At 42.1% G+C, this 22,330-nt stretch overlaps 1 protein-coding gene and 1 non-coding gene across 2 annotated transcripts in view; both read left to right on the top strand.

The window, feature by feature from the left end:
- The window catches only part of CNTNAP2 (contactin associated protein like 2), a 1,672,147-nt gene that overhangs the window by 1,625,998 nt on the left and 23,819 nt on the right, over positions 1-22,330 (top strand). The window contains 1 exon segment of the mRNA XM_030933000.1: positions 6,133-6,372. Within this exon segment, the coding sequence (XP_030788860.1) occupies positions 6,133-6,372 (240 nt within the window).
- On the top strand, positions 11,235-11,449 carry LOC115898531. Its single transcript, XR_004058245.1, has one exon. It is a non-coding gene; the product is annotated as a small nucleolar RNA U3 (small nucleolar RNA).

Genomic DNA, 22,330 nt, shown 5'->3' with positions numbered 1-22,330 from the left:
AATAACATATAATGATCTACTGGTTCTGAATACGCTGCTGAATTCCTGAATATGCTGAATACCTCCCCCTCCTCTTTTCTGGTTACGTTCTGCACCTGTTTACCCTATGAAGCTGAAAAACAAACTTCGACTACAGCTAACTATGATTGTTCTAATTTCTATAGTACTTGGTCCCATCCCACACAACCAAACTATGAATGACAGACTGTTGAATAGATGGTTTCAGTCACGGACAGTCCCTGACTTATGGTTCCACTTACAAGTTTTCAACTTTACCATGGTTTAAAAGTGAGATGCATTCAGCAGAAACCATACTTTGAATACCCCTACAACCATTCTGTTTTCTACTTTCAACATTTTATTATAAAATAGGTGTTGTGTTAGATGACTTTACTCAACTGTAGACTAATGTAAGTGTTCTGTGTATGTGTAAGGTAGGCTGGGCTATGCTATGATGTTCAGTAGGTTATGTGTATTTAATGCATTTTTTATTTATAATATTTTCACCTTACGAGGGGTATATGGGAAGGTAACCCCATTATAAGTTTAAAAGCATCTGTATATTCATTCCTACAGTCACTGGTGATTACTTTGTGCAAGGCATTATTTTTGAGGAACTCAAAGAGAAGGGACATTTAGTCCCAGTTGTCAAGAAAACTTTAATTCTAGGAAAGGCACAACAGGCCTCTGGCCCATCCGAAGAGAGCAGGAACACACCTGGTCCAGTTAGGTAGAGCCGGGAGCAGAATCCAGGAGGAAGCCCTACTGAGCGGGGCTCTTTGGTGTTCTAAAGTGATGGATAGTGACTGGTACTAAGTGTGAGGGGAGAGGGTGGATTACACCTGAGAACATCCAGGGGCTTAGAGAGGCATCAAACTCCTCTATCCACGACAATGTTCCCCAAACAAGAGTCATTTGAGTGCCAATGTCACGATTTTTGTCATTTCTGATGACATTTTTACCATTTCTAGTGGCCTCCTTTACTGTTTACTTAACATTTTCCTTTAAACAGACTCACCATTTTTACTTAAATACATTTATGTTAAAAAGTTTATGTTAAAGAGAAATTTTGCAATACTACCATAAAATGAAATGCCAGTATCGCTTGCTCTCACGACACGGTGGTGCTAAAAATGCATAATATAAAAATATAATGAAATTCAGCACTGTTGTGCACCGAAGCATCCAGGTCTGAGGTCTGACCTCTCTTTGTTACAAAGGGAAAATAGCCAGTGTTGACACCATGATAAAGATAGTCCAGCCCCACACTGAGCCAGCCTGAGACTCTGAGGAATTGAAAGGGAATCGGGGAAGGAATAAGATTGGATGTTATTTAGCTCCCAGTCTGTGAATTACCTAAAGACCCCCAGTGCCACCAGTCAACATACTTCACCCCAGAACAGAAGGAAGGAACAGAACGGTGGGCAGTGCTTTGGGGCCAGCTGTAGTACGGTCTCGGCAGAACGACAGTGTGCTGTGTTAGGGCTAGAACCAGGTTTGGCCATTTGTGTTGACCCTGCAGATTCTATGAAGGGGTGACTTCCACAATCCCTAGCACAGTGGGGAGCACACAGCAGATACTTATCAAGAGTCTTAAATTTAAGTCTTACTGATGCCCTAAAATCTTTTGCCTGCTTCATAAAAAGTAGAAAATGAAGTTGACAGTGATTCTTTGTATCTCATAATATCACATCCCCCTCCCCAAAAGGGAATATTGATAGAAAACTAAAAGATATAGAAACCTAACAAAAATCATGTGGTGAATAGATCCCATGGAATACACAAGAAGAAGACGTAGGTGCATTTGAATAATCTCAAAGGAAAATAAGAAATCTCCTTCGATAAGTCACATCTAAATGCTTATCCAGACTGGGCACAGTGGCTCATGCCTGTAATCCCAGCACTGTGGGAGGCCGAGGTGGGTGGATCGCTTGAGCCTAGGAGTTTGGGACCAACTTGGGTAACATGACAAAACCCCGCCTCTACAAAAAATACTAAAAAAAATTAGTCCGGCATGATAGCACACGAGTGTGGTTCCAGCTACACAAGAGGCTTGAGGTGGGAGGATCACTTGAGCCCAGGAGGTCGAGGCTGCAGTGAGCTGAGATTGTGCCTTGCACTCCAGCCTGGATGACAGAGCAAGAACCTGTCTCATAAATAAATAAATAAATAAATAAATAAATAAATAAATCAATAAATCCCTGTCCAAGTAAATAAATGCTTGTCCAATTGCTGAAAAGGAGCTCAAGCGTGTACACAAGGCCCCAAGCACAGCTCTGTCCTCCGTGGAACTGGCTTTATTCTCCCTGTGTTTCGTGCTCAGGTGCACTTTTCTCTTTAATTTCTCACAACACTCCTGCCTCTCACTTGGCATTCAGTAACTGAGCAAGGAGCCGGAAAGCATGCTAATGCATCGCAGATGGAGTTGCTGCATTTCCTTAAAAGGACTGTCATGAGCATTTCATTTTAACGTGTTACCCGGAATTGTGTCAGTGTTTTAAGTGGGCCATTTTCTATAACCCATATTATGCATATAAGACATTAAAGTACTGATTGCCACTTGAGAATCTAATATAAAAGTGATTGTACTGCATTTCTAAAATTTGCATTTTTAAAGCAAGTTTCCCCCACAAATAACACCTTACCCAAGATACCTCCAGGCAGAACATTGTTTCTTACAGTAAATGATGTTTTAATATTTCATTTCAGTAGAGACCAGTCTAATCAATTATAGAGTAACATCATTTACTTGTAATAAATTCAAAAAAGTGATGGCTATACTATCATTTATAGATGTTCTTAAGAAATATGGAATCGTATTCCAGACAGGCATTTCTGTAACTTTCTGGTGCTTTAAATGATGTTAATGAAGATTTGACATCAGTTCACCACATTTTTGAAAATCAAATTGTTGGCTCAACCTCTAATGAAACACAATCTCAAAGCAGTTTTAACAACCATTTCCCTTTTTTCTAAAACCCTCACTCTACCATTTCTATGGGGTTCCTGACTAGAAATATCAAAAGTCTCTATGAATATAAAACATAATATAGTCTATTTTTCAAAGAGAAATTGAGACTAATGCAAAATATTTGAGTTTTTTTAATATGAAACATAAATGTTTATTCATTGGCAAAGCCTTAACTTCTCTAAGCCTCGGTTTCCTCATCTGTCGCTTGGGAGACAATCCTATTTAGCTCAGAGGGGTGCCAGGAGACTTAATGGGATACTGCATAATAAGTACTAAGCACAGTGCCCCCCCACATGTACTGCCCTTGGTCTGTGCTCTAATACTGAAGCAGGATATTTCCCTGACCCTTGGGCGGGACTTGCAACAGGGGTGCCCTCAATAACCCAGCCCACAGCTTTTAACCCCTCATGGGAGGAAGCATGCATGCGAATGAGGCAGGAACTGGAGTACACGAATGCTGGAACCAGCCAGCCACTTAGGCACTGCCAGGAGCAAACTCCACTCACTTGGCCCCACTGTGCTCCGCCTCTTGTGGGGGGAAGCACATGGGTGAGTGGGTGCAGGAGCCAGGATGAGCGCTTTTGAGCGTCAACAGGAATGAACTCTTTAGGCTCCGTGGCAACATCTAGGGGTGGTGCCTGCAACCCCTGAAGCCCCAGAGGGCACGTTACAGTGCTTTTAGCTCTGCTGTCCCCAGACGGCCTAAGTGTTAGCTCAGTAGTCCCTCTGCCTTTTCACGTGAGGCAGCTGCCTTATGCCAGTGAGGACAAATGGCAAGTGTGACAGCCTTTTGTATCCACACTGGCAGCGCCCAAGCTCTTGTCCTGCATCCAGGAGAAATGATGTCACACAAACAAATTGAAGGATGATAAATGTGGGGGATTTTATTGCCAATGAAAGTGGCTGTCAGCAGGAAGGGAAGTTGAAAATGGGATGGAGAGGGAAGGTAATCTTCTCCTGAAATCCAGCCATCTCTGGCTAGATTCTTCTCTGATGTTACATGTCAATTTGTCCTTCTGAAGTCAAGCTGCTTCTCTCCAATGTCCAACCGTAGTCGCCAACGTCCAACCCTAGTCGCCAACGTCCAGCTGCTTCTCTTCTCTCTGCCAGCTGAGTATGGGGTTTTTATAGGCACAAGATTCAGTGGGGCAGGGCCATGGGTGGTTTTTGAAAAGGCAACATTTGAGCCAGAAAACAGGGATGTAAGTTCTCACTTTGGGCTGCAGTTTCTGGCTTGAGGGTGAGGGTTTGACAGGGACCCGCCCCTTTCTGCCTAGATTTTCTCTGCCACCATTCTCTACCATTGTATCAATATTATTCTTATCACATAGCCCTGAGTTGGAACCATCAGGTCCTGCAAACTCCAGAGCATCTACTGCACTTTGGCCCCCCCGGGGGAATTGGTCCCAGCCAAGGGTCTCTAGGAAAGGGGCACATCAACCAGATGTGGAACACACTCCAGTTTTGGAAATACTGGTTCTGCCCTCCAGGGCATCAGAATCTTCCTTTTGGTGACCCTGCTGCCTTATAGGAAAGAAACAACAGTTGAAACACTGGGAATTTTCCCCAAAAGGGAGAAGGCCCAGAAAGGAGAAAAGCTAAAGAGAGTGAAAGAGCCCCAAAGAGAATGGAAACGTGAGAGCAGGTCATTCGCCAGGGCTCATTCCTGCCATCCAGCCCCAGCTTCTGCTGCTCAGTGGACGCTTCTGCCAGTGCTCACAGCCCCACAGGCCTGGGCCTGGACGCCTCTGCTGCCACCCATGATCTCTCCCTGCTCCACCATCGGAACCCCATGCCGCAGGCTCCCTCCCTGGAGGCCACCTCAGAAGGAGATACCAAGGGGAAGACAGCTCTTTAAGAAGTGTGGACTCCATGTTAAATTGGGACCCCGCAGATAGATACGGCTTTGAAACGATTGATTTTCTGTGGTGTCATAGGGAAACATGCCCTCCTCAAAGTTGTGAAAACTGTCAGGGACCCTATGACATGGAGTCGGAGTCAGAAGTTTTCTACCCAGATCTCTAACAGAGGAGATAAAACGAACACTGGTTCACGATAGATAACAGAACGGCTTCAGCAAACGGCAGGCAAGTGTACAAAGATGCTGGAGAAGAACAAGGCACTTTGTCCACATCCCCCACAGCACCCTGCCTTAGCCCTGGGGCAAAAGAATCTTCCTGTGAGCCCAGGGAGTCGGCAGGGACATGAGGGGTTAATGCAGCACTTGCTCAGAGCAATTGCGACACTGCCACTGGAATTATCTTCTTCACACAGTTCCCAGTAGTGGTTAAAAGGCTCTGAGGTCAGTCCACCTGGCCCACTAGCTAAGGGCTCTTAAGCATTTAAGGACCCTTTCAACATTTGTTTCTGTTAGATAGTTGCTAAAACTTGGGACAGAGGGGCCAAAAGACATTGATTCAACTGGTATAACAACGTGTGGGTACATTGCACTCGGTACCTTGGAAATGCCTCTACTCAGTCTCATCTCTGAGCTGAGTTAGTTTGGGAAGATGTTGAGCCTACAGGTTGGGGGGAGATGGTGAGATTCATCAAGGCATATGTATGTTTGTGATTGGTTTGGGAAAGTTTCCTGACTGCCAAAACCTCCATCAGACTCTAGCAGGGATTCCGTAAATCTCAGAATTCCAAGGGGATTGGATTTTGAAGAAAGGAGATGTTCACGTACAGGCTACTGGAATTCTTGTTCATTTTTGTTTTGTTATGTTTTAAGATTTCTGAAGAAGAAAATAAGTAAGAGATACAAAACAGAACCGTAGTTTGCTAGGAGGGCAGAGCAGGGCTGTTTTACTCAATTTGTTAAGAGAGTCAGGGAAGCATCAGAAAAGATGAGAAAAATCAGTCAGAACCAAGTCACTGTGGTGAGCTTCAGCAGCATCTGAAGTAGCCAGAAGGTACTGAGAAATGTATTTTATCGCATATAGTCTTATTTTTACCCTACCATATTCTCTGTTAACACAAGGTTCCTTTAAAGTCAAGTCTGCAGCCCTAAGTCTTATTGACTCATTAGTATTTCACCTAAAACAATGTAACATCTTAAACTGAAACCTAAATGTAAGATTTGGACACAAGCATTCAAAGACAGGTATGTTGTACAGCTGGACTATGGTCAGTCGCATTACATTTTCATTTCTTTCTTTTAGAAACAGGGAAAATTGACCAAGAGATTCACAAATACAATACCCCAGGATTCACTGGTTGCCTCTCCAGAGTCCAGTTCAACCAGATCGCCCCTCTCAAGGCTGCCCTGAGGCAGACGAACGCCTCGGCTCACGTCCACATCCAGGGCGAGCTGGTGGAGTCCAACTGCGGAGCCTCGCCGCTGACCCTCTCCCCCATGTCGTCTGCCACCGACCCCTGGCACCTGGATCACCTGGATTCAGGTAAAGTCTCCAGCAACCTCGGGCACATTGCTTCATTTCTTTAAACCTCGGTCTCTTGGGACTATGGAATGGATTTAATAACAGAACCTCACTGGTAATGTCATTGGAGGATTAAGAAAGGTCAAAGGAATGTTGTGAGTATGGAGTTCTCAGGGCAGCACATCTGAAGTACTCAGGGCCAGAAATAAACAAGTTGAAGAATGTAGGAACTATTAACTCTTCAATTAGGTTAAATGATGACTTGCCTAAACTGATGTCTGCGCCATGACTGAGGGTGATTTGATCAATTCACTTTCTCACTTTTGCCTCTTATGACTCTCAATGACTTGCTGTAACATAGCCTGTGTTTTAATTTAAGAAGAGATTTACCTAAAGCAATATAGAGATCCATCTCCTGGCTCTGTATTGACATGAATAATACTGTACTGTAGGCTTCGAGATCTTTAAGAGATACCTTTAAGCTTGCAAAACTCTGTGGATTTAGTCCCACCTCTTTGAGTGATAAGACATGTAATTTGAAAGCACAGGGCTCAAATGAAAGGATGTAACTGTTGGCTGAAAAATTAATTGGATGAAAGAGTATACACATAACCCTGGGTGGCAGACAGCCTATCAAGCTGTATCTCAGGAGACTTAGGTCATACTCCTAGCTCCACCTAAATTGGCCTTGGGCAACTCAAGTGACCTGTCCAAGTCTCTGCTTTTTCACCCATAAGGTGAAGAAGGGGAGGGGAGTGTAACCTCTAAGTGACCTCCAAATCCAGCATTCAGTGGGTCTCCAGGCAACATGTGATGTTGCTGATGCTAAAAACAGGAAGAAGATGAGGCAGGAAGCAACGGCTAGGAGGCCTGGATTCCAGCACCATCCCTGCCTCTCACCAGCAGATTAACCTTGGGCAGTTTTCATAACCTCATTCCTCAGTTTCCCCATTTCCTAAATGGAGATAAGACCTAACTCGTGGAATTCTATTTAAAGTGATGTGTTTAAATCTGACGTGTTTAATCACCAGCATGTAGCAAGTGTTAAAGTTTAGCTACAATAATATTAATAATAATGGTTATTATTATATTAGATACATGTTGCTATAATGCTTGAACGTTGAGTAAAGACTTCCAAATCATCTCCCCCTACAAACTTGACACAGTTCATTCTCTAAACCTTGTGCATTTGATTGCTTTAATCATGTTCCCGCCCCGCACATGGTGTGTGTGGCTTCAGATCAGCTATTGTCATCGTGATTCCTTGCCAGGGTTGTGCTGCAAAGCTTTGTGAAGCTTAGAGAGAAGCCAAAATTGCCCTGTTGTCAGAATAGCCCATTTACAGACGAAACAATCCTCTTTGTTCCTCACACATGGATTCCTAGAACTGACGCGGGGTGCTGTGTGCCAAGGGCACATATGAAGAATTTCCTTTTATGAATGTTAAGATGACACAGCAGGCTAGCTTTTCCTCATGGGCTGGCCTGAACAAAGGAAAGCATTCCTAATGCTGAAAGAAGAAAAGTAAGAGTGAAAATACAAGAGGAGAAAAGATATGTCGGGGCCACAGAGGAACAGAGATCTCTCAAATAAATTCCTCCGAATGCCCAAGTAGACAAATACCATGAATGATCTTTGCAATGCAGGAGTCCTTCCGCTGTCAAAGGGACCTACTACCTGAGGCTGTGAGCACCTGTGGTCTAAGTCAGGGCTGAGAGACTAGTTTCTAAAACCTCTAGATCCTACCTTGGGCCAATATGAGTTCCTATGTATTATTACTTAATTAGAAACTTGTTTGTTAAGATCTGTGAGATAAGATCTTATCTATTTTGTTAAGAGTTTTAGTTCCTTTATTTTTAAAAAATCATGCTTTGTGGGTGACAGTTTCTTTTTTCTTTTGTCTCAAGAAAAAAAAAAAAAAGAGTATTGCCCAGTTGCCCAGGGTGGAGTACAATGGCACCATCTCAGCTCACTGCAACCTCCTCCTCCCAGGTTCAAGCAATTCTGCCTCAGCCTTCTGAGTAGCTGGGATTACAGGCACCCGCCATCATGCCCAGTTAATTTTTGTATTTTTGTAGAGGCAGGATTTCACCGTGTTGAACAGACTGGTCTTGAACTCCTAACCTCAGGTGATCCACCTGCCTTGGCCTCCCAAAGTGCTGGGATTACAGGATTCTTTTGATTGATTTATGAAAATGTGTACAGGGAACATATCTGTTAGTATTTGATGTTCAAGTCCAAATTCTGTAACTCTGGTATTACAGTAGGCCTGTGCTATGGTAACATGAGATCCATTTGCAGAAAAATTTCCACTTATACTTGGAGAGTCCTTACCCAGTGTCCAGAAGGTGAAGTGTTAATCCAATTGTCATTACACCAATTACAAGGACAGAAAACAGTTGACCGGGTTCGGTGGCTCACATCTGTAATGCCAGCATTTTGGGAGGCTGAGGTGGGCGGATCACGAGGTCAGGAGTTCAAGACCAGCCTGACCAACATGGTGAAATCCTGTCTCGACTAAAAATACAAAAATTAGCTGGGTGTGGTGGCACGTGCCTGTAATCCCAGCTACTCAGGAGTCTGAGGCAGGATAATTGCTTGAACCTGGGAAGCAGAGGTTACACTGAGCTGAGATGGTGCCACTGCACTCCAGCCTGAGTAACAGAGCAAGCTGAGATGGTGCCACTGCACTCCAGCCTGAGTGACAGAGCAAGACTCTGTCTCAAAACAAAACAAAACAAACGACAGAAAACAGTTTACAAACTATAAGGCAGAGGTTTATTTAAATAATATTGATTTTCCTTTTTTCTTTTAGGTGAATAGGAACATGAGACATAATGTGGGTTGAGGGGCTAGAAGGAGGGACGGAGGACAGATGTAGAAATGAGGGAAGGTTACTTAACAGCAGCCTCCAGTTGCTCAGTGTCAGGGAGGAAAAAGTTTTCCTCTGTCCTGTTCAGTTCAGTACCTGGGGGCCTGCAAATCAAACTGATAAAAGACAGATTAACAGATGGGCAGGGGGACCTTATGTATATGCATATAGGAGCTTCGAAAAGAAGAAACTCAGTAAGTAGCTAAAGCTAGAAACTTATATGCCCAGTTTAGTAGGGAAAAGAGGCGGTGGGGGAAAAGGCCTCCATAGGAAGAATACACGGGTTTCTAGAAGAACAAATGAGAGATGAAGAGTTTGTGATGGTGCTTGTTCATACAGGCCTGAGTGATCTCTGCATCGCATTCATGGCCATAAAACTTCCCTGGAGAGAAGACTTACGGTAGGTTTCTTGATCTTCTTCCTGGGAGTAAAAGCCACCTGTAAGAGGAAGTATGGCAGCCTCATTTTTCCAGAGATCTCTGCTTTTTGTCAGATAAAGGAAGCACCAAGAAGGCTTCTTTCTGCACCTACTGAATTCTCAGTGGCTTCAGTTGAAGTTCCATACCAACTCAGGTTCTAAGCGCATCCCCCACATCAGCCATTGCACTCTGGTTTTGTGAGCCTGAGGTCATCATTCCACATTTGGACTTTGGGGTTTTGTACTTTTCCGGTAATATTTCATGTTTGACTAGAATAAGATTCGTTGCTATCAGATATTTAAAAACAAAACAGTGTATATACAAAAATGCCTTCCTACCTGTAAATAACATGAGGTACTTCAGTCTGTGTAGGGTTAGGACAGGAAGAAAAATAACGTGAGAGCTCGTGAGTCGTGGCTTGACTAGAGGACATTTGGAAGTAGATTATCTCATCCAGTACCTTGGAAGTTTGGTCCTCGACAAGCAGCATTGGGTCTACCTGAAAGCTTTTTAGAAATGCAGACTCTCAGGCCCCCACCCCATACTGACTGAATCAGCATTTGTGTTTTTTAGCATGGTTCCCAGGTGACTTACCACTGCAATTTAAAAGCTCTAATCGTGTGTAGTGCTTCTCAATCTTGGAAGCACTTTAGAACTACCTGGGGAGCTTTTTAAAATCCTGATTAAGACTATACTTCTGTCAGAGGTGTCTGAACCAGAGCAACTCCATCTCTAATAGGGGCTGGGTAAATAAAGCTGAGACCTACTGGGCTGCATTCCCAGGAGGTTAGGGCATTTGGTCACAGGATGAAATAGGCAATTGGCATAACATACAGCTCATAGAGACTTTGCTGATAAAACTGGTTGCAGTAAAGAAGCCAGCTAAAACCATCAAAACCAAGATGGCAATGAGATTGACTTCTGGTCAGCCTCACTGCTACACTCCCGCCAGCACCATGACTGTTTATAAATGCCACAGCAATGTCAGGAAGTTACCCTATAGGGCCTAAAAAGGGGAGGCATGAATAATCCACCCCTTGTTTAGCATGTAATCAAGAAATAACCATAAAAATGGGCAACCAGCAGCCCTTGGGGCTGCTTTATGAAGCAGCTATTCTTTTATTCCTTTACTTTCCTAATTGATACAATTTGACTGTGTCTCCACCCCAGTCGCATCTTGAATTCCCACGTGTTTTGGGAGGGACCTGGGGGGAGGTGATTGAATCATGGGGGCAGGTCTTTCCATGCTGTTGTCATGATGGTGAATAAGTCTCATAAGATCTGATGGTTTTATAAAGGGGAGTTTCCCTGCACAAGCTCTCTCTTTGCCTGCCACCATCCATGTAAGATGTGACTTGCTCCTCCTTGCCTTCTGCCATGATTGTGAGGCTCCCCCAGCCATGTGGAACTGTGAGTCCATTAAGCCTCTTTCCTGTATAAATTACCCAGTCTCAGGTATGTCGTTATCAGCAGCGTGAAAACAGACTAGTAAGCTAATAAACTTGCTTTCACTTTACAGATGCACCCTAAATTCTTGGATCTTGTGTAAGATCCAAGAAGCCTCTCTGGGGGTCTGGCTCAGGAACGCTTTCTGGTAACACTTCCATGCACCACTTCTACAGTTTCTTACCAGAGAGGTTTCTCTGAACTTGTGGAGCACCAGAAACCACGAGGAGGAGGCTCAGCATTCACTCCTGAGCATGAAGCTGGCTCTTGGGGGTGCTTCTCGGCAGTTGCCTTTTGCCACTGACGATCACTCTTCTCTTCCTTTGGGAGAGTGAAAGGGAAAGGATGCCATCTGAATGATTGTTTTTTAAAAAGAAAAATCCCAATATCTAGTCCTAAACCCCTGACAGACCAAATCAGACCCTTGGGGGGATGGGGGGGACATGGGTGTGTGTGATGTAAACCTGTAAACCCCCCTCCCCAGGAGTGTCCAGTATGTGACCAAGGTTGAGAATCACTCACCAAATAAAAGGGTCCCTTTGGTAAATAAGGTTACCAAAAGAAAAAACGGAATACCCAAATACTGCCCAAAACATGGTTTAAGAGAAACAGTGAAGCCTTTAGGTAGTGGAATCAGAAATAGAAAGGCTGTACCATCAAGCTTACAAAGAGACAGGGCTCTCTGGCCATTTTATAAGGAAGCTCACCCAGATAGAGGAGACGTTTTTACCTAAATCTCAGGAGAACTGATCTGCCTATTTGCAACTGGAAAAGCAGACTTGAAACAAACAAATGAACAACACATTTGTGGTGTGAGGCAGGACTCGGTGGTTCCAGTGAAAGCACCTCCTTATGGAAGGGGCTGCATGCCAGGAAGGAACCTCAATTTGAGGAAGATGTCAAATTATTGCTCAGTGTTTTGAATCGGCTGCTAACCTACTTTGAAAGATAGAAAAAGATGCTGCTTTAAAATGAGGGCTGTGCTTTTCTGAAAATATAACAGGTGCCTTGCTGTGAAGAGTAAGGAATCATATGGCCTTAAAGGGATCTTGGTGATCAACCAGGGCTAGTCAATTCATACCTATACCAGGATGTTTGTTTTGTAGGAACTTGGTGTTAGAATGGAAATTAGAAGTGAAGACATCTACCCATAGGTCTTGTGATCTTTCTGCTCCCGTATGTGTCTTTCTACTGTCTGAGATCATGTTAAATGATAAAAACAGAAAATAGGTTCTAAGGTATGCTGTCTCTATGTAATAAGATTCTTTTTCTCTTCTGTAACACTACTGACTAAGCTATTTGTTACCTCTCCAGTGCCCTTTGGGCTCTATCAATCAGTGTTTTCTAAAATGAGGGATATTTATGGTTGGTCAGGTTGCACACTGCACCACTCCAACAGATGTCATTTGTAGTGCAGTCTCTGGCTTCTGGAGCAGTGCAACATGTAGCTAGGGGGTCACGATTATGGGAGCAAAGAGACATGGCCTCATGTAACATACAAAGCAAGTCATTTCCTGTTCATTTGTCTTTCAGCCCTTATGATTTTGTAAAAGAGAAAGTCTATTTGGTTCTGGCATGCCTTTAACACCTCTCCCATGACTGTATTTCACCTTATAAGAGAGAACAGGCTTCAGGTTAGTGCCTTGACAGGCAATAGAATTACTCAGTAGGCAAAAAGCAGCAGAAACCTTGGCAGAGGTAAATGCCCCTGTCTGACAGTTTTGAAGAGAGCAGTGGATCTCCCAGCATGGAGGTTGAGATCTGAGAACGGACAGACTGCCTGCTCAAGTGGGTCCCTAATCCCTGAGTAGCCTAACTGGCAGACATCCCCCACTAGGTGCAGACTGACACCTCACACGGCAGAGTATACCCCTGAGACGAAGCTTCCAGAGCAAGAATCAGACAGCAACACTTGCTGTTCAGCAATATTCTATCTTCTGCAGCCTCTGCTGCTGATACCCAGGCAAACAGGGTCTGGAGTGGACCTCAAGCAAACTCCAACAGACCTACAGCTGAGGGTCCTGATTGTTAGAAGGAAAACTAACAAAGAGAAAGGACACCCGTACCAAAACCCCATCAGTACGTCAGCATCATCAAAGACCAAAGGCAGATAAAACCACAAAGATGGGGAAAAAGCAGTGCAGAAAAGCTGGAAATTCAAAGAATCAGAGCACATCTCCCCCTCCAAGGAACACAGCTCATCACCAGCAACGGAACAAAGCTGGGCAGAGAATGAAGTCGAGAGAAGAAGGCTTCAGTCAATCAAACTTCTCAGAGCTAAAGGAGGAACTATGTAACCAGCGCAAAGAAACTTTTGAAAAAAGATCTGATGAATGGCGAACTAGAATAACCAATGTAGAGAAGTCCTTAAAAGAACTGATAGAGGTGAAAACCATAACACGAGAACTACGTGACAAATGCACAAGCTTCAGTAACTGACTTGATCATCTGGAAGAAAGAGTATCAGCGACTGAAGATCAAATGAATGAAATGAAGTGAGAAAAGTGCAGAGAAAAAAAGAGTAAAAAGAAATGAACTAAGCCTCCAAGAAACATGGGATTATGTGAAAAGACCAAATCTATGTCTGATTGGTGTGCCTGAAAGTGCCAGGGAAAATGGAACCAAGTTGGAAAGCACTCTGCAGGATATCATCCAGGAGAACTTCCCTAGTAAGGCAGGCCAACATTCAAATTCAGGAAATACAGAGAATGCCACAAAGATACTCCTCCAGAAGAGCAACTCCAAGACACATAATTGTCAGATTCACCAAAGTTGAAATGAAGGAAAAAATGTTAAGGGCAGCCAGAGAGAAAGGTCGGGTTACCCACAAAGGGAAGCCCATCAGACTAACAGCAGACCTCTCGGCAGAAACTCTCCAAACCAGAAGAGAGTGGGGGGCCAATATTCAACAAAGAAAAGAATTTTCAACCCAGAATTTCATCCAGCCAAACTAAGTTTCATAAGTGAAGGAGAAATAAAATCCTTTACAGACAAGCAAATGCTTAGAGATTTTGTCACCACCAGGCCTGCCTTACAAGAGACCCTGAAGGAAGCACTAAACATGGAAAGGAACAACAGGTACCAGCCATTGCAAAAACATGTCAAAATGTAAAGTCCATCGAGGCTAGGAAGAAACTGCATCAACTAGCGAGCAAAATAACCAGCTACTATCACAATGACAGGATCAAGTTCACACATAACAATATTAACCTTAAATGTAAATGGACTAAATGGTCCAATTAAAAGACACAGACTGGCAAATTGGATAAAGAGTCAAGACCCATCAGTCTGCTGTATTCAGGAGACCCATCTCACATGCAGACACACACATAGGCTCAAAATAAAGGGATGGAGGAAGATCTACCAAGCAAATGGAAAACGAAAAAAAGCAGGGGTTGCAATCCAAGTCTCTGATAAAACAGACTTTAAACCATCAAAAGATCAAAAGAGACAAAGAAGGCCACTACATAATGGTAAAGGGATCAATTCATCAGGAAGAGCTAACTATCCTAAATATATATGCACCCAATGTAGGAGCACCCAGATCCATAAAGCAAGTCCTTAGAGACTTAGACTCCCATACAATAATAATGGGAGACTTTAACACCCCACTGTCAACATTAGACAGATCAACGAGACAGAAAGTTAACAAGGATATCCAGGAATTGAACTCATCTCTGCACCAAGCGGACCTACTAGACATCTACAGAACTCTCCACCCTAAATCAACAGAATATACATTCTTCTCAGCACCACATCACACTTATTCCAAAACTGACCACATAGTTAGAAGTAAAGCACTCCTCAGCAAATGTAAAAGAACAGAAATTATAACAAACTGTCTCTCAGACCACAGTGCAATCAAACTAGAACTCAGAACTAAGAAACTCAATCAAAACCGCTCAACTACATGGAAACTGAACAACCTGCTCCTGAACAACTACTGGGTACATAACAAAATGAAGGCAGAAATAAAGATGTTCTTTGAAACCAATGAGAACAAAGATACAACATACCAGAATCTCTGGGACACATTTAGAGCAGTGTGTAGAGGGAAATTTGTAGCACTAAATGCCCACAAGAGAAAGCAGGAAAGATCTAAAATGACACCCTAGCATCACAATTAAAAGAACTATAGAAGCAAGAGCAAACACATTCAAAACCTAGCAGAAGGCAAGAAATAACTAAGATGAGAGCAGAACTGAAGGAGATAGAGACACAATAAACCCTCCAAAAAATCAGTGCATCCAGGAGCTGCTTTTTTGAAAAGATCAACAAAATTGATAGACCGCTAGCAAGACAAATAAAGAAGAAAAGAGAGAAGAATCAAATAGATGCAATAAAAAATGATAAAGGGGATATCACCACGGACCCCACAGAAATACAAACTACCATCAGAGAATACTATAAACACCTCTACGCAAATTAACTAGAAAACCTAGAAGAAATGGATGATTTCCTGGACACTTACACTCTCCCAAGACTAAACCAGGAAGAAGTTGAATCCCTGAATAGACCAATAAGCAGGCTCTGCAATTGAAGCAATAATTAATAGCCTACCAACCAAAAAAAGTTCAGGAACAGATGGATTCAAGCCGAATTGTACCAGAGGTACAAGGAGGAGTTGATACCATTCCTTCTGAAACTATTCCAATCAATAGAAAAAGAGGGAATCCTCCCTAACTCATTTTATGAGGCCAACATCATCCTGATACCAAAGCCCGACAGAGATTCACCAAAAAAAGAGAATTTTAGACCAATATCCCTGATGAACATCGATGCAAAAATCCTCAATAAAACACTGGCAAACCAAACCCAGCAGCACATCAAAAAGCTTATCCACCATGATAAGTAGGCTTCATCCCTGGGATGCAAGGCTGATTCAACATATGCAAATCAATAAATGTAATCCAGCATATAAACAGAACCAAAGACAAAAACCACATGATTATCTCAATAGATGCAGAAAAGGCCTTTGACAAAATTCAACAGCGCTTCATGCTAAAAACTCTCAGTAAATTCGGTATTGATGGAACATATCTCAAAATAATAAGAGCTATTTATGACAAACCCACAGCCAATATCATACTGAATGGGCAAAAACTAGAAGCATTCCCTTTGAAAACTGGCACAAGACAGGGATGCCCTCTATCACCACTCCTATTCAACATAATGTTGGAAGTTCTGGCTAGGGCAATCAGGCAAGAGAAAGAAATAAAGGGTATCCAGTTAGGAAAAGAAGCAGTCAAATTGTCCCTGTTTGCAGATGACATGATTGTATATTTAGAAAACCCCATTGTCTCAGCCCAAAATCTCTTTAAGCTGATAAGCAACTTCAGCAAAGTCTCAGGATACAAAATTAATGTGCAAAAATCACAAGCATTCATATACACCAGTAACAGACAAACAGAGAGCCAAATCATGAATGAACTTCCATTCACAATTGCTTCAAAGAGAATAAAATATCTAGGAATCCAACTTACAAGGGATGTAAAGGACCTCTTCAAGGAGAACTACAAACCACTGCTCAGTGAAATCAAAGAGGACACAAACAAATGGAAGAACATACCATGCTCATGGATAGGAAGAATCAATATTGTGAAAATGGCCATACTGCCCAAGGTAATTTATAGATTCCATGCCATCCCCATTAAGCTACCAATGACTTTCTTCACAGAATTGGAAAAAAACTGCTTTAAAGTTCCTATGGAACCAAAAAAGAGCCCGCATTGCCAAGAAAATCCTAAGCCAAAAGAACAAAGCTGGAGGCATCACGCTACCTGACTTCAAACTATACTACAAGGGTACAGTAACCAAAACAGCATAGTACTGGTACCAAAACAGAGATATAGACCAATGGAACAGAACAGAGCCCTCAGAAATAATACCACACATCTATAGCCATCTGATCTATGACAAACCTGACAAAAACAAGAAATGGGGAAAGGATTCCCTATTTAATAAATGGTGCTGGGAAAATTGGCTAGCCGTAAGTAGAAAGCTGAAACTGGATCCTTTCCTTACTCCTTATACGAAAATTAATTCAAGATGGATTAGAAACTTAAATGTTAGACCTAAAACCATAAAAACCCTAGAAGAAAATCTAGGTAATACCATTCAGGACATAGGCATGGGCAAGGACTTCATGTCTAAAACACCAAAAGCAATGGCAACAAAAGCCAAAATTGACAAATGGGATCTAACTAAACTAAAGAGCTTCTGCACAGCAAAAGAAACTACCATTAGAGTGAACAGGCAACCTACAGAATGGGAGAAAATTTTTGCAATCTACTCATCTGACAAAGGGCTAATATCCAGAACCTATAAAGAACTCAATCAAATTTACAAGAAAAAAACCACCCCATCAGAAAGTGGGCAAAGGATATAAACAGACACTTCTCAAAATAAGACATTCACACAGACAACAGACACATGAAAAAATGCTCATCATCACTCTCCATCAGAGAAATGCAAATCAAAACCACAATAAGATACCATCTCACACCAGTTAGAATGGCAATCATTAAAAAACCAGGAAACAACAGGTGCTGGAGAGGATGTGGAAGAATAGGAACACTTTTACACTGTTGGTGAGACTGTAAACTAGTTCAACCATTGTGGAAAACAATGTGGCGATTCCTTAAGGCTCTAGAACTAGGAATACCATTCGATCCAGCCATCCCATTACTTATAACCAAAGGGTTATAAGTCATGCTGCTATAAAGACATATGCACACGTATGTTTATTGCGGCACTATTCACAATAGCAAAGACTTGGAATCAACCCAAATGTCCATCAGTGACAGACTGGATTAAGAAAATGTGGCACATAGGCCGGGCACGGTGGCTCAAGCCTGTAATCCCAGCACTTTGGGAGGCCGAGACGGGTGGATCACGAGGTCAGGAGATCGAGACCATCCTGGCTAACACGGTGAAACCCCGTCTCTACTAAAAATACAAAAAACTAGCCGGGCGAGGTGGCGGGCACCTGTAGTCCCAGCTACTTCGGAGGCTGAGGCAGGAGAATGGCGTAAACCCGGGAGGCGGAGCTTGCAGTGAGCTGAGATCCGGCCACTGCACTCCAGCCCAGGCGACAGAGCGAGACTCCGTCTCAAAAAAAAAAAAAAAAAGAAAATGTGGCACATATATACCATGGAATACTATGCAGCCATTAAAAAGGATGCGTTCATGTCCTTTGTAGGGACATGGATGCAGCTGGAAACCATCATTCTCAGCAAACTATCGCAAGAACAGAAAACCAAATACTGCATATTCTCACTCATAGGTGGGAACTGAACAATGAGATCACTTGGACACGAGAAGGGGAACATCACACACCGGGTCCTATTGTGGGTGGGGTGGGGGAGGGATAGCATTAGGAGATATACCTAATGTAAATGATGAGTTAATGGGTGCAGCACACCAACATGGCTCATGTATACATATGTAACAAACCTGCACGTTGTGCACATGTACCCTAGAACTTAAAGTATAATTAAAAAGAAAAAAAAAGAATTAGTAGGGATGTAAAGTCTTATCAATATATTTACTTAAATAAGAAATTTAACCATATTTGCGAAAATAAGTAAATAAATAATACTTGGATTTTACAGTATATGTCAAGAAAAATGTGAAGGTGATTTTCACCTGACTGGAGTTTGAGAAACACCAGGCAGTAGAGAAAGATCACCCCAAGCACTGGGACCTAGCATGGGGCTTTAAGAACACATTTTTATAGGGGGATGAGGTAAACAAAAGACTTACACATTATGATTTAAGTTGACTTGATTTAAACCAGTTCTGCTCTATTAGAAACCGCCACTCTTTTTTTCTTCCTAGTTATTTCCCTCTTTGCTAATAAGTACAGCCTGTTTCTAAACCATTATATGGTCCTTAGGAATATTTTTAGAAGAGTAGTTACAAGGTAGAAAAAGTAGCCCCCAGACCTGAGGTAAGGTTTATTTAAAGGTCACGGAATGCCAGGCAATTGCCGTGATTCACCTCTCAGAATTATGGACTCTGTTGTGATTTTTCCTTTTTGTCTAATTTAGGGAATCTTATTTGCTTGGAATGAAAAGGACTTGCCAGCAGGAAGACAGCCACAGATGGCACTGCACGTTCTGTAAAATACAAAAACAAAACAAACACCAGAAAAAATAAATCCAAGAGTCTGATCCCATAAATTTCTGCACTAAGGAGCAACTCCAAGCTGCACACCAAGCTGTTTTACAAGGCGTTTGTGTTCAGCTTTAGGATGTTTTATCACATTCATGATATTTGATGCAGAATACATCAGACCAAAGGCCACATCCTAGGATCTTCTTTAAAATATCATTAAAATAGATGAAGCACTTTAAGATGTAAAGTTTCATTTCCTAAGGGATCTTCTAGTTGTAAAGATTGCAGATTATTATTATTATTATTATTATTATTATTATTAATTTTGCGATGGAGCCTCACTCTGTCACCAGGCTGGAGTGCAGTGGTGCGATCTTGGCTCACTGCAACCTCTGCCTCTGGGGTTCAAGCAATTCTCCTGCCTCAGCCTGCTGAGTAGCTGGGACTACAGGCATGCACCACCACGCCCAGCTAATTTTTGTATTTTTAGTAGAGACGGGGCTAATTTTTGTATTTTTAGTAGAGACGGGGCTAATTTTTGTATTTTTAGTAGAAACGAGATTTAGTAGAGGCCAAGATGGTCTCAATCTCTTGACCTCGTGATAACACCTGCCTCAGCCTCCCAAAGTGCTGGGATTATAGGCATGAGCCACCGCTAGTTATATTAAAGGACTTCTAGTAGGTCCAGGCTAGATTCTCAGCACAAGTTGCATGCTATATGATGTGGTACCTCTTACCCCAAAAAGGACCTGGGAGTCAGCTTCTGTAAGTTGCTAGCAGGTAAATTCACAGCATCTGCTGTAACCTTAAGTTATCTGGTTCTCTGCCCTAATACTAACTGCATCTGATACTGAGAGGTCCTTGACCAGGAATTCTCACAGCTCCTCCGACAGGGAAGTGGGTAGGACATGGAAAATCCAGAAGCAGGAGTGGAGGGAAGAGAGTTAACACCCAATTCTCCACCTCCCCAGGACCAAGGCCAGGATTGTCAAGAATCCAGGGCTGAGAATCCACTGGCAAGCTGGTCCAGTGGATTCACTCAGGTTGGCAGAGTGGCTGAAAACCCAGCCCTCTTAGACATGTGGGTCTTCTCCCAGATACATTAGGAACTAGATGGAACTTGGTACTTGGGATCACTCAATGTAACAACCCCATACCCCCATTAGACTCGAGTATACCCAGCACTGAGCTGGGAATTCAGGCTTCCTCTCACCACATCAGACACTTTACCACTGGCCACAGTAGACTGATTTCTGAAGGCCTCTTACCTCCATTGTTATGACTTCTGAGGCGTTGATTTCTGTCTATATTCCAAGTTTCCTGTCTCATCTGGCCATAAAATATTTGTGTATCTTCATGTGTAAGAGTTATGGATATAAAGAACATTTTGAAATTATATATATCCCATTTTCTTCATAATTACAAGCTGAACATTGGTTTTCTTTACCACCTGCAAACACTTAAAAGTAATCATTCCAGCTTTTATAATTATATTTCAATTATTTCTGAGCAGATCCCTTTTCTCTTCTTACGCTAAGACTGCATGATTAATGCATTTTTATCTCTTACAGTCCATCTTTTTATTATGTTATTTGTCTTTCTCCCTCTTCAGTCACCAACACAGTTCACATTTCATCGTGTAAAGAAAAACTATCATCCCCCCCTTGCTAATGTGCATTTTCCTGCAAATGATCCAAATTCCACTTTTCCTGCAAAAACACCAAGCGCATTTATGTATCTCAAATCAACTATGATATTAGTGTTACCTATTTTTGATTGGTCATTTTAGGTGTATCCCACCTTTTGTTTCTACAGTGTTTTCATAGAAAATCATATTGTACCTGTGATTTTGTTGAGTCAAAGGATATGTGTATTTTTAATTTTGATACTACTACAAACCATCCTCCAATGACATAATCCGATTGACAGTCCAACAATCTATGAATACCTTTTCCCCACATCCTTACCAAAACAGTGCATTTTTTTTTAAATGTGGCTGTTCTGTATGAAAAATAAAATTTTCTTGTTATAGTTTATATTTCATTATGAGTTGGGTTAAGTATCTTTGCCTATGTTTATGTATCACTTTTGTTTTTCCATGAACTACCTCTTTATAGTCTTTGCCCCAATATTTATATTTTTATATTCTTTCCTATTGATTTGTAAGTATTCTTTATATATTACTTAGTATTTTAATACATCTTTGGATGTTTTCCCTGTTTGAGCTTCATTTTTTTGAATTCATAGGATTTTTTTTTTCCATGTAAAAGTGGCCAAATTTTACATAGTGAAATGTAAAGTGTTTTATGGCGTTTGGGATTTGTGACATGCCTTCTCCATTCAGAACTTATTTTTAAAATTATTCCATGTTTTTTATAATAACTTTAGGTTTTATTTGTAAGTTCTACATATTTTCTTCACTGGAAATTTATTTGGGTGGAAGGTGGAAGGTAAAAATCTCACTCTATTTTTCCCAAATGGCCCACTGTTCCAGCCCCATTGGTTGAGGCTCCATCCTCTTCTTTACCATCTTCTAAATTCCCTTCATATCTGAGTCCCTTCTGGACTCTCACATTGATATGACACCTCGTGACATGGGAGCAAACTGCAGTATTATAATTGAGCCTTTATTACCAAATTTAGTGGCTCATAGAGCTAATTTCCCTTTTCTGTTTTGTTTTCAGAATTTTCTTGTTCATCCTTGCACATTTGCTTTTCCCAGGTGGATTTAAGAATTGCAATCATTTCGTTGCAATTGTTTAAAATTTTTACTAGGATTAAGGTTTTTGTGTAAGTTCATTACCTTGTGACACCCAGTCACACCATGCAGGACTTCTCCATCTCGCTCCAAGTTGCCAAATGATTCAAATAAGTGTCATCCAAATTTTAATGTGCTTAGAATCACCTGGAGGAAATTAGCAAATGCAGATTCAGCTGGTCAGAAATGGGATTTGAGAGTCTGCATTTCCAGCAAGCTCCCAGGTGATGCTGATGCTGCAGGTCCCTTGAACACACTGGGCGTGGCAAGGAGAGAAGCAGCTTTGGAGCACTGCCTCTGGAAAACCACTTGAGCCCACTGCTTTTTGTGGGAGCAGATCTTTGACAACTCTCTCAAGTTATTTTA

Source organism: Rhinopithecus roxellana, chromosome 6 (genome assembly GCF_007565055.1).
Source record: "Rhinopithecus roxellana isolate Shanxi Qingling chromosome 6, ASM756505v1, whole genome shotgun sequence".
Lineage (NCBI taxonomy): Eukaryota > Metazoa > Chordata > Mammalia > Primates > Cercopithecidae > Rhinopithecus > Rhinopithecus roxellana.
This window is presented reverse-complemented; position numbering and strand designations above follow the sequence as displayed.